Source organism: Crassostrea angulata, chromosome 5, assembly GCF_025612915.1.
Source record: "Crassostrea angulata isolate pt1a10 chromosome 5, ASM2561291v2, whole genome shotgun sequence".
Classification (NCBI taxonomy): domain Eukaryota; kingdom Metazoa; phylum Mollusca; class Bivalvia; order Ostreida; family Ostreidae; genus Magallana; species Magallana angulata.
In genome coordinates, this window is record NC_069115.1 from 38,094,431 (window position 1) to 38,107,041 (window position 12,611).

Below are 12,611 nucleotides of genomic sequence, written 5' to 3' on the forward strand. Positions count from 1 at the left end.
TGATATTATATTGTAGCATATTAAACAATAGTGTATCATATTTTACAATACTTTATCATAGGAATCATGTTATATCATTTAACAACAAACACATCTATCTATCAAGCAGGTTTGAGTGAGGTAGGAGATTTTTTTAGCATCCTTGATAATGGAGATCAGGCTCTGCATCTGAAGCTACCTCTGCATTTCAATTATAATATAGTTAAATCAACAATGCAAACTACTATCTATATACATGTGACCTGTTCCAAAAAAGTAAACCTTATTCAGCATCCGAAACATATGGCTTAGATTCAGCATTCAGTATCATAAGACGCACCAGTTGAAGATTAGATCGCTCAATAAATGATAACTTTGCCTCCAGATGAGACCTAAGTCTATAGTAGAACAAAAGGTTTCCAACGGTAGAGTCGCATGGGTGCTTCGGTTCAGCCCCCCCCCCCCAACACACACACACACACACACAAGTACATATAAAAACAAAGTTTATTATCGTTGTAATATATAAATCTCAATGCACAAAATGAAAAACATGATGGCCTCGGAAATATCTGATAAATGATTGGGATATCAAAAGGCTTAACTCTAATTCAATCAATTTACACCTGCTGCAGAAACATTATGTTTCAGCTTAAAGCTAGAAAAAAAAATTACAGTAAAGGTTAATATAAATTATAATTTCATAGAAAATGAAAAACAAAATCGTTAAATTTAGAAGCTTTTTGTAAAAGTAAGATTAACTGCCTTACCTTCAAGTGCATCTACACTCCCATTTAATAACTTTGATGAAAAGAGTTTAAACTATTGTAAGAAATGTATTGAGTACAATATTAGTTAAGAGCCGGTAATGTTCTTGATGACAGAGAACATAAAAATTAGTAACCCCCCCCTTCCACTTTTTTTTGCAGCAGACTAATTTTTTTTTATAATTTACATATATAAAATTGAATTACAGTGGAGTTGGTCCCTAACTTTTTGGGGAGCATATAAAAAAAGGATTTTCAAGATTTTGGGAATTTTACTTCTCTAACTATTTTTTTTTTGGCTTGTTAAGATTTATTAGATGCTAAACATGTATAATATTATCCCGTTACTTCAAGAAAAACCGATCTTAACTTAAGCGACAGTAATAGTCATACATATAAAAATGACTGTAACCCGACTAGAGATTATTTATTATTTATCCTAATTTTTAGATTCCATGGGTTAAATAATTGAGGTACTGCAACAGATGGATTTCCCGGAATCATTTTTAATTAAATTTCATTTCCACAAGCAAGATATCTGTCACCCCGTAAGTTAAAACAATTAAATACATTCGGAGGTTTATAAAAGCAGACTTATCAGGAGAGAAGGTCATATTTTCCTAACTCCACGTCGTGGTTACCGGTAAGTATTGCATACATTACTATTTACTGCAACGTATTCAATAGACATCAAATAATTACTGCAAAAATACCGCGGTATTAAAGTTGATATATTTTCAGAAAAAACAAAATGGCGTTTCTTTCCTCAAGAACAGTCATTGCGTTCATGTCGATAGTTGCAGGTGAGTGTAAATTACGTTTGGTTTTCATCATATCAAATTTGATCAATTTAATTAGTACTGGCATTACATGATCAAGTCATATAAAATATCATCAGTTCTATACGTTCTATCACACCTTTAAAATGATGAATCGATTTTTATGATAATCTATTTCTTTTTATTTCAAAAGTTGTATTTAGTATAACTCCGGACAGCTATTACTTTGAGTGTGAGCAGTACTCAGGAGATCAGTGGGACCAGATAGATAAAACAAACAGGGAATGCATGAGGGAGGATGTTGACGGGGTGGATACAATGTTTTGACATCACTGGGAGTGTGATGTACCGGAGTGTCCAGAAGAAGAACAGATTACATGAGAAGATGGATGCAAAGCATGCCCAGGTCGATGTAAATATAGTTTACATATCACTCTTAAAATCACATTTTTATGTACCGAAATTGTCATTTGCAAATCGCAGTAATGTTAAGGCGTCCCGATGCTAAAATACGGCTGGAAAATGATATTTTTTAAATCATCGTAAAAATACTTTGACCGGGAGTATTTCTTAAAATCTATGATACATTTATTGACACCGATGTTAAACATAACATTTGATGCATTTTTGTGACGTCATATGTACTTTGTAATCACGTGCCTGGCGAATCCTAATAATGCGTATGATCTATATAAATCGCATCGGCGCAGGTGATTAATGACATTAAAGCATACATATTTTTAAAAAAAATCCTTTGTTAAGTCATATACTTTGAAGTTCTTGCTTGGGAAAGAAATAGATATTTCGTTTATGGAAGATATTGTTAAAACATTCCACAAAATCATCAAAATAATGCACATTTTTACTAATCAAAAGTGATTTACAAAAAAATGGGGTAAATCCCTAGGTTTCCCAAGCACGATTCACATTAGTACTTATATTCTCTACCAATATTACGTAAAATTTTCTAAAATTGTGTTGATCTTTCACCTCGCCGAGCTGTTTTTACATGCATGGAAATTTCTTCATTCAGTTGTTTACACGTAGCAGGGAGAGTCTCCAAACCACTAGTTTATAAATAGTCTTTTACTTAAAACGAAGCTTTAAAACTGCCGATTATTTGATACTGGTTTTTAATATGAATGAATTCTGTACGTCTGGCATTAACGGCAGCATCTATGTGAAGGAAACATGTGGTATTATACTGGTTTGATGTAATTCACTTTTAACGTTAAGAAACATTCCCTGAGAACTATCGACAGGAATGCAGATCATGACGTCAAAGTTAATTATAACGTCATATCGTATGAAGTACAGACAAGTGACTTTCTACATATCGCTTTAAAATCCATCAGGAAGCCTTAACATGACCGCGATATCAAAATGTCCCAAACAAAAATATCAGAACTCGATGATTATGATAACAGGATCAAAACCAAAAACTGGTTATTTTTTTTAAAGGGGCTTGGTAACGATTTTGGTCAAAATTATTTTTCCGATTTTAATGTTTACAATGCTTTAGTAAAGCATTCTTAATAGCCAACATAAATTTGACTTTTTTAGTTATAAGCAAGTTACAGAGCTTACAATTCTTTGCTATGTAAACAAAGCGTTTATTTATATTTTAAACGTTGAAGTGAAACTTCAGTTTTAGACAGAAAATGAGTGTTGTAAACGTTAGGATTTGTTTATTTATGCTTAAAATGAATAAAAAGATGGAAAATCAGCTTTAAAAAGAACTTTTACCGGTAAATTGAACTAATGTAAACAAAAACAGTGCACGAGTCTTGTTTACATGACAAATAATTGTGAGCCCTGTATATTGCTTATAATTTACAATGTAAAATAATTTTTCAGCCAATCAGAAAGCGCGTTACAACCAGAATTAAAAATGCATAATAAAGCACATAGTTCCTTTTATCAAATTCATTATTATAGGTCATTAAAAATGCCGGGTGCTTCTAAGACTTCTTAGAATCAATTCTTGCATCCCTAAAAACTTGATAAAAAATACAAACGAACAAAAAAAAACCCTGAAATTATTTATACTTCCTACCAGAGGAACAGAAGCCTGAAAATTAAAATGAGTTTAAAAATTAAAGTTTTGTTCATATGAATAACGAAAACTGCCCCATGACGTATGACTAAGAATGATTTAGCTTTCATTTACAAATAATGCAACATGAATCATTTACAGCTTAATTAAATGTAAAATGTTACTCTTAAAAAAAAGATCAATTTGGGTTGCAACAAGCAGTTTGATTAGCATTACAAACATAGTGTAGAGGATACTACTACATGCTTATTTTTTTACAATTATTACGGTACTCCTTGCAAGGAAAATAAGTTTAGTTTTGTGTTACAAAACTTGTCAGATATCGTTTGATTGACTGCTTATTCAGTTGTCCTGCTCAAAAGCAGAGTCATATTGAAAAGGAGTATTTGCATAGAAGCATCGTAACAAACCTTTAAACAAATAAGTTATTGTTATGCTTACATAATTTATTTGAGGCAAAATATTTAGAACATTGCTGCTGATGTTTAGAATTGTTATACACTCTTTGTTTAGGTATGGCATATGGAGGGATTTATTTTTGTACCAATTTGAAGCCAGTTATTTTTAGCCTAAATTTTCAAAGAAATTTTCGTCAAAGATTTCTCAGCAACTATTTATTGCAGATGCTTGAAATTTGGACACACTCTTTGTTAAGTCATACCAAATGGGATATTCATTTTTGTACCAATCGGTCGTCAGTTTCCTAGAAAATAACGTTGTACGTTTTTATCTTAAATTTTCAAACAAATTTGCGTCAAAGATTTCTCAGCAACTGTTCATTGCTCCTGTTTGCAATTTAAGAGACACTGTTTACTAAGCGATACCTTATGGTGTGATCTATTTTTTACCAATCGGACAACAGCTTCCTGTTAAACGACGACTTTGTTTATTTCCAGCCTTAATTTTTTAAAACAAAATTTCGTCAAAGATTTCTCATCAACTATTCATTACAGATATTTGAAATTTAAAGACAACCTTTTGAGCCATACCATATGGTGGGATCTATTTTTGTACAAATCAATTTCCTGTTAAATGACGACTCTTTTTTTAAGGGTAAATTTTCAATCAAACTTTCTTCAAAGATTTCTCAGCAACTAATTAATATTGTAGATGTTTGAAGTTCTAACACACTCTTTGTTGAGGCATGTTATTTAGTGGGATCTATTTTTATACCAATTGGAAGTCAACTTCCAGTTCGATGTCGACTTTGCTTATTTTGCATATTCACATCAGAGCGGGGGTATTGCTATTGAGCAATGGCTCTCATATATCTTGTTGTATTTAGATTTCCAAATTTGTTTACAGAAAGTGTCAGAGGAAAAAGAGCTGCGGTATATAAAACTAGTGAAAAGGATACAAAACATGTAATTCAACAGAAAATGGAAATAAAAAATAATGATAAGTTTGCCATCTTCAAGACAATCTGGCCTCAGGATCATTAAATAATTAATTTCAGACTTTAGTCAAAATTTCGGTCAGTCAAAATATGATTGTTTGTAATGAAATGACAATTAAAATTTGCAACAACGTTATATAAAAATACATCATTAGCATCTAATTATGTCAGTTTTTTTAATCAAGAAACATTAGTACAGCTAATAAACATTTTATAACTTAAGTCAGGGATTACTTCATTATCCTGAGGTATGATGATCAAGATAGTTAGTTTTAGAAATAAAACAGCATGATTGTTAAAACAAAGTTAACTAGGATATAAACTTGGTTGGTCACTGGATCAAATCATCTAGTACTTGAAGGGCTGCTCAAAATAATTGATCATGTACCAACCAAGTTCATATCTTGATGAACTTTTTAACGCTGCTGTTTATTACCAGTACTTATATTAATTAAAGAGAAAGGCAAATCATGCAGAGTTATAAATATATAATTTTTTTTTTTAAATTTTGAAATGAATGCATTTACGGTCAAACAATAAACGCAATCATTAATCAGTTGACATCAATACAACGGGATGACTGCACTTAAGGACATTTAAAAATTGCGACAAAATACAGAATTTTCTCAGTAAGCTCATGCTCTATTTGTTTAAATATTGCCTCATTTTAAGACTTTTGTAATGATAAAAATTATCTAATATGTTTATTATGTGATTACCTATGTTTTTTATTACGTGATTATATAAATAATCGTCAGAATTCATACATCCAGAAAGGTCAATTAAGGACAGAAAAAAAACATTTGGGGATCCACAGTGTGTCAAATTTGGACTATGGCGTTATCTGATAAATTGTTCAGTTATGTAAATTGGTCAACTAATATGGTAAAAAAAAATCCACCTAAATGATTCAAAATCCTAACAACTTACATTCAGGATATGGCTGGCCCAAAATACATTAATCACCGTAAATGCATCATTGGATCCTGAATGCACGCACATCTGGACGCTTGGTTTTGGCTCAGTTTGTGAACAATTGCTTAAGGGGGAGGGGAGGGGGGGGGTTAAGGAGTCAGGCAGGTTGTGATTTGCTAGTTCGGTTCAGTAATTGTGAACCAGATTTTAAGAATAATGGTCACCAATCAAATACTTACACGTTTGATTAATATTTTTTTCACTATTTGCTCGTAATGACAATTTCACTATTTGTTCATAATGAATATAATATTTTATTCGTTTTAAATGCATCTTCATTCCTTTTTAGTAATTCTTGTAGAATTCGTAATACCAAATAATGTTCGTGTAGAGAATTTAAAAATATAAAAAGGAAATTATTACTAGTATTGTTTGCCTTCAGGGTAATTTGTTAACTAGTATGCTTGTTGATCCAAATTTTATTTTGAATTTTATAAAACATCTGTATAATGTTTCTTGAAACAATCTTGCTAAACTTTGTTTTAATCCTTTGGCTGTGACAGAGTTTATTTTGATCCACTAAAAACAATAATAAAATTCTAACAAACATGAATTTGTATCTACAAGATTTACAAGTAAGTGTATACAAGGATTTGATAACAAGATTAGATGTAAATTCGTCTTTTTTGTATACGTGTTCCTCTTTCTTTTTCAGAATAAGAAGAATAAAAGAAAAACCTACAAGAAGAAACCAAGTCTTCGGGCCCTGTTTATAGGTGGCACCATAAGAGAAAACAATGAGTGACGCAAATTGGAAATTAATAAGGGCAATTAATTTCGTTGAAACTACCCAAATTCATTCATTTTGGAGTCAATTATTGTGACCATGAAAGATGAATTATTGAAGTGAACTATTAGAAGGACTTGACATGTGTGTGTAACATCTGTCTGTTGTTCAAATTGAGAGGAATGATTTAAAACTTTCTTTTTTTTATGGACAAATTTGATTAATGTAAATAATCATTATGAAAGACTTTATACGGGGGCGTTTGCAAATTGTTTGAAATATAAGACTGTTTTGATATATTTTCAGGTGCTTGTACTAAAGGTGACATTGTGCATTCAAATGCTATTACATGTAGATTTATTTAGAAATGATTTTAACAAGTGTTCATTTGAACGCACAAACTTATAATGAGGTACATGTATATAAGCACTGTCGAGAAATTTGATTTGGATACGCTGTGTTAAGATTTATTTGTTTTACACACAGTTTGGGGTTGTTGGTTTTTGAGGGGTTTTTGTTGTTGTGTGTGTGTGTTTTGTTTGTTTTGTTTTTGTTTTGTTTTTGTTTTTTATATGGAGAATAGTCTTGCATGTATATTTAAACTTGTTGAATGAAATATTTAACTGCATTTCCCTCTGTGTATATAGTTTATTTTTGTTATTTTATTTTTCAAGTTTACATCACTATGGTCACATTTGTCCAAAATTCACTTGGCAAAATTCATTCTTAGAGACTTTCCAATTTTTAAGATATAAGAAGATGGAAAAATAGTGGTTTGCAACTTAAGGAAAATTGAATCGAAACAATTCTTCTTTTAATTTTAAAATGTGCCGTTCGCCATGTATTTGTGTTCTATTGAAGAATTGTTATATATATATATATATATATATATATATATATATATATATATATATATATATATATATATATATATATATATATATATATATATTTTATTGTTGTTGACATTGTCTTAGTTATTCTTCAGTTAGACGGTAAATGGTAAAGCAGCATTACTGTAACTTAAACTTAGGAAAAATTAAAGATTTAGAAACTTCAAATGCACCAAATATTTATCAAATTCCGTAAATAACAACTGTAGTTAATTAAAAATGCCGGGTGATTTTAAGACCTCTTAATTCCTGCGTTCATTTAAATATGATTTAAAATACAACCGAAAAAAAACTAGAATAATTCATGCTTCTTCCTTGAATGAGAAGCGTAGATTTATTTTTGATTTACTGGTCAACGATAGTAGCATTACAAAACTTTTGGCGCGTGAATCCCATTTGTGTAGATGCAAACCCACCACCTTCCATACAGCTGCAATAATTGGTGTTGTCCGCACAGATAAAATTCGAACCCTCTGGGTAAATTGTTCCACCAGAGGAGCAAAATCCTGAAACAAAATTAAATGCGATGAAAAATAAATGAAAAGTATACATTAATTCATATTTGAAAAACGAAAACAATGATTTTTTATTGGCATGCATTGAACATATGACTAGGCATGACCAAGCTCTTATTTACAATTAATGCAACGTAAACATGAATCAGTTTCCTCTTCGTTATTTAGTTTTCTAAACACAATCAAATTTTAGATGCAATTTAATTGGCGATATAAACACGAATTTATATTAAATAGTGTGGATGATATAAACTTCTACATGCACATATTGCTTCACAAGATTGCGTTACTCTTTTGCAGGGCAAATTATAGTTTAATGTTGTGTAACGTTACCAATAGCGTTCAATTGTCTGCTTGCTCAATCTTTGAGATGATTTATCAAGTTGTCCTGCACAACAGCAGAGTCATCTTAAAAAAGCTTATTTGCGTGCTATCAAATACATTTAGAACCAACAACAATAATTGAGTTGATTGTGTTGGATGATATGTTCGGTGGTCAACACATTAACCTACCTCAATCATTTAACAAGAAAAATTCTTATCTTTACAATTTGAACATTTTTCTATATAGCTATAAAGAGCTTTTCAGTTAAAGGAAATTAATAGCGTTCAAAAATGGCCACAACTATTCAGCCGTCTTAAACTATACCTGGACATGATTTGCAGCCATCCATCCAGGTTAATTGTTCCTCTTCTGGACACGTAAGTTGGGCACACTCCCAGTGTCGGCAGAACATTGTATCCACCCCGTCAACATCCTCCCTCATGCATTCCCTGTTTGTTTTATCTATCTGGTCCCACTGATCTCCTGGGTACTGCTCACACTCAAAGTAGGTATCAGGAGTTATACTAACTACAACTGTTTAATTAAAAATCATTTTTTTTTCGTTTCGGATCGATGCTGCACAGGATATTTCAAGATATCCCTAAGTACCATAGAAACAGTTACAAATTCTACTTCATTTTGCTTGCATGTTATGCTTGAAATGGAAAGAAAATTACCAGCAAGAGCCGCTGACACTGCAATGATTGGCCATGGAGATAGACTACGCATCTTTTAATCTAAAAATAAAAAAAGATCGGACGATATTTATATGAAATAAAAATATGCAAATGTTAACCATATAAATCTGTAAGCACTTACGAAGCACATACAAGAATTTGAATGTATATAAACGAAATATACTGAAAATCCAGTTAATACACCTGCTTTTATAAACCAATCCATGCCATTAATTAATAATTATAAATGACGACAGTTAATTGACCATGCTGAAATTCACTTGATGTTCGAGTCATCATTTGGTTTGTTCCCGTTTTGCACACATTTGAAAATTATGTATCGAAAAAATGTGTGCGAAACGGGAATTTGACCAGGTGAGATAATTGCTTAATTGCTATAGTCTATATCACAGTTCCTGTGAGGGCAATCGACAATAAAATAAATAAAACATCTACTCGCAATTGATATTTACATTTATTTTATGTTACAATATAAAATGCATAAAAGCACATTTACATAACAATTAACATTCATGCTCTTGAAATTAATTTCAAACATAAATTGGTCATAAATAATTTCATTATTTTATTTAAACAAAAAGGATTATTGCAAAAATGTTGGATATGTAATGCATTTGTTTAACTTGCTGTCTATAAGAAGTACATGTTAAAAGTTTGAAGAGAAAATATATCTTAATATTCAATAATTGCTTTTGCTAACATAAATGGAGGAAATGTGTTTAGTGAAAACGCTGCAAAATATTTTTTATTTATGCTTTGGCGTGAATAATCGAAGAAAATAAACAAATTGTATGATTATATGATAAATAGGCAATTTTATATGCTTCAAAAGCTGTTATATATTTTCACAAAACCTATCAAAAGTGGACCTAGTTCATGCATGTTCAACCTTCTGCAGATTAAAGTATATCGAATCAATATTAAAATTATTATTTTTGTTGGAATTATTTTTGCTTCATGTATTTAGCCACTGATTTGAAAAACCAGAAAGTGACCCGCAATATATACTTAAGCGGTGACATCATAAGAACTTATAATTATCGAATCAATATCAGAATAATCATTTTTGTCGGAAATGTTTGTGCTTCATGTATTTAGCTTAGTACTAATCTGAAAAATCATAAAGTGACCCACAATATATACTAAAGCGGTGATGTCATAAGAACTACTGTCAAAGTCGCTACTTCAAAGATTGAAATATTTTTTTTATAAAGATCTGTTTCCTTTCACAATATTCCTTCTGTTGATATCAATCAACCAATTATTAACATGCGTTTTACATATTTTGCAACCAAATTGTAAAAAGAGACACGGAGTACCCCAGCATCTTATCTTTGTAAAGATGGGCAGTGAGTGGAAATTTAAAACTAAAAATATCATTATCTTTATTTTATCAAATGAAAAAAAAAATGGTGATATTTATTAGTTATTAGACCTAAAACACAACAAAATGTCTACATTCTTCTTGTTTCATCATAAAGGCGCTGATAAAACATAGGTAAAAATCCAGGTAAAATCTTTGACCGAAAGCAGACTATAATTGCTATCACAACACAATTCATACCTATTGTTCTATATCCAATTATCAAATGTGTGCAAAACGGGAACACACCCATCATTTGTACTATAAGACCTTGCAAATAAATAGATAGAATAAATCATAAAGAATTGGTGTGTTCCCGTTTTGCACACATTTGATAATTGGGTATAGAACAATAGGTGTGAATTGTGTTGTGATAGCAATTATAGTCTGCTTTCGGTCAAAGATTTTACCTGGATTTTTACCTATGTTTTATCAGCGCCTTTATGATGAAACAAGAAGAATGTAGACATTTTGTTGTGTTTTAGGTCTAATAACTAATAAATATCACCATTTTTTTTTTCATTTGATAAAATAAAGATAATGATATTTTTAGTTTTAAATTTCCACTCACTGCCCATCTTTACAAAGATAAGATGCTGGAGTACTCCGTGTCTCTTTTTACAATTTGGTTGCAAAATATGTAAAACGCATGTTAATAATTGGTTGATTGATATCAACAGAAGGAATATTGTGAAAGGAAACAGATCTTTATAAAAAAAATATTTCAATCTTTGAAGTAGCGACTTTGACAGTAGTTCTTATGACATCACCGCTTTAGTATATATTGTGGGTCACTTTATGATTTTTCAGATTAGTACTAAGCTAAATACATGAAGCACAAACATTTCCGACAAAAATGATTATTCTGATATTGATTCGATAATTATAAGTTCTTATGATGTCACCGCTTAAGTATATATTGCGGGTCACTTTCTGGTTTTTCAAATCAGTGGCTAAATACATGAAGCAAAAATAATTCCAACAAAAATAATAATTTTAATATTGATTCGATATACTTTAATCTGCAGAAGGTTGAACATGCATGAACTAGGTCCACTTTTGATAGGTTTTGTGAAAATATATAACAGCTTTTGAAGCATATAAAATTGCCTATTTATCATATAATCATACAATTTGTTTATTTTCTTCGATTATTCACGCCAAAGCATAAATAAAAAATATTTTGCAGCGTTTTCACTAAACACATTTCCTCCATTTATGTTAGCAAAAGCAATTATTGAATATTAAGATATATTTTCTCTTCAAACTTTTAACATGTACTTCTTATAGACAGCAAGTTAAACAAATGCATTACATATCCAACATTTTTGCAATAATCCTTTTTGTTTAAATAAAATAATGAAATTATTTATGACCAATTTATGTTTGAAATTAATTTCAAGAGCATGAATGTTAATTGTTATGTAAATGTGCTTTTATGCATTTTATATTGTAACATAAAATAAATGTAAATATCAATTGCGAGTAGATGTTTTATTTATTTTATTGTCGATTGCCCTCACAGGAACTGTGATATAGACTATAGCAATTAAGCAATTATCTCACCTGGTCAAATTCCCGTTTCGCACACATTTTTTCGATACATAATTTTCAAATGTGTGCAAAACGGGAACAAACCAAAGAATTATACCTCGGTAAAAGGATTGCCCAATAATTGTAAATATCTCTTAAAATAACAATAATGTCGAATGGCTTTTTTTTTTTCAAAGTACTGTACTCTGGTATGATCATGAGGAAACATTGGGTAAATTGTATAGTGACCGCGTGTTAAGGATCGGGGCTGCTTTCTACAGTTTCTTGATATGGAGCATATAAGTAAGAATTTTGAAATCACGTAATAAAATAGCACATTAACTCAAATGTATGTTCTTTTTTTCAACAGGTCATAAAAAAATATGTGTATGTTATTAAAACCTTACTATTTGATAACGTGGACTTTTGCAGGCTTATATACTTTAAGTTAAAAGTGAATTAGACAATAGACAATTAAAAAAACTGTGTAGTAATGTTTGATGATACACCAACCCGTCATTCCTTAATATGGAAATAACAACAGCCATGTATCAATATTGCTCTCCGCAGACGATATTGCTTTTAAACATCTAGACTTCTCATAT

General features: G+C 30.6%; 1 protein-coding gene and 1 long non-coding RNA gene across 2 annotated transcripts; one reads left to right on the top strand and one right to left on the bottom strand.

Moving 5' to 3' along the window:
- The first annotated feature begins 1,301 nt into the window (after positions 1-1,301).
- Positions 1,302-1,927, top strand: LOC128185831 (uncharacterized). The gene is made up of 3 exons (XR_008243846.1): positions 1,302-1,389; positions 1,488-1,549; positions 1,719-1,927. It is a non-coding gene; the product is annotated as an uncharacterized LOC128185831 (long non-coding RNA).
- A 5,943-nt stretch (positions 1,928-7,870) lies between these two features.
- LOC128185830 (uncharacterized) lies at positions 7,871-9,143 on the bottom strand. Its single transcript, XM_052855502.1, has 3 exons — positions 9,090-9,143; positions 8,737-8,946; positions 7,871-8,078 (listed from the first exon to the last, which is right to left on the bottom strand). Exons 1-3 carry the CDS (start codon positions 9,139-9,141, stop codon positions 7,918-7,920), a joined length of 423 nt encoding a protein of 140 aa, XP_052711462.1. The 5' UTR covers positions 9,142-9,143; the 3' UTR covers positions 7,871-7,917.
- Between the last annotated feature and the right edge of the window lie 3,468 nt (positions 9,144-12,611).

What these genes read in the sequence shown, in the direction of transcription:
- LOC128185830 (XM_052855502.1), bottom strand. Translation starts at nt 9,141, where the DNA reads ATGCGTAGTCTATCTCCATGGCCAATCATTGCAGTGTCAGCGGCTCTT. An exon ending in AGTGTCAGCGGCTCTTGCTG is followed by an intron (nt 8,947 to 9,089) that starts GTAATTTTCTTT and finishes TTAATTAAACAG; the next exon opens with TTGTAGTTAGTATAACTCCT. An exon ending in TGGCTGCAAATCATGTCCAG is followed by an intron (nt 8,079 to 8,736) that starts GTATAGTTTAAG and finishes ATTTTGTTTCAG; the next exon opens with GATTTTGCTCCTCTGGTGGA.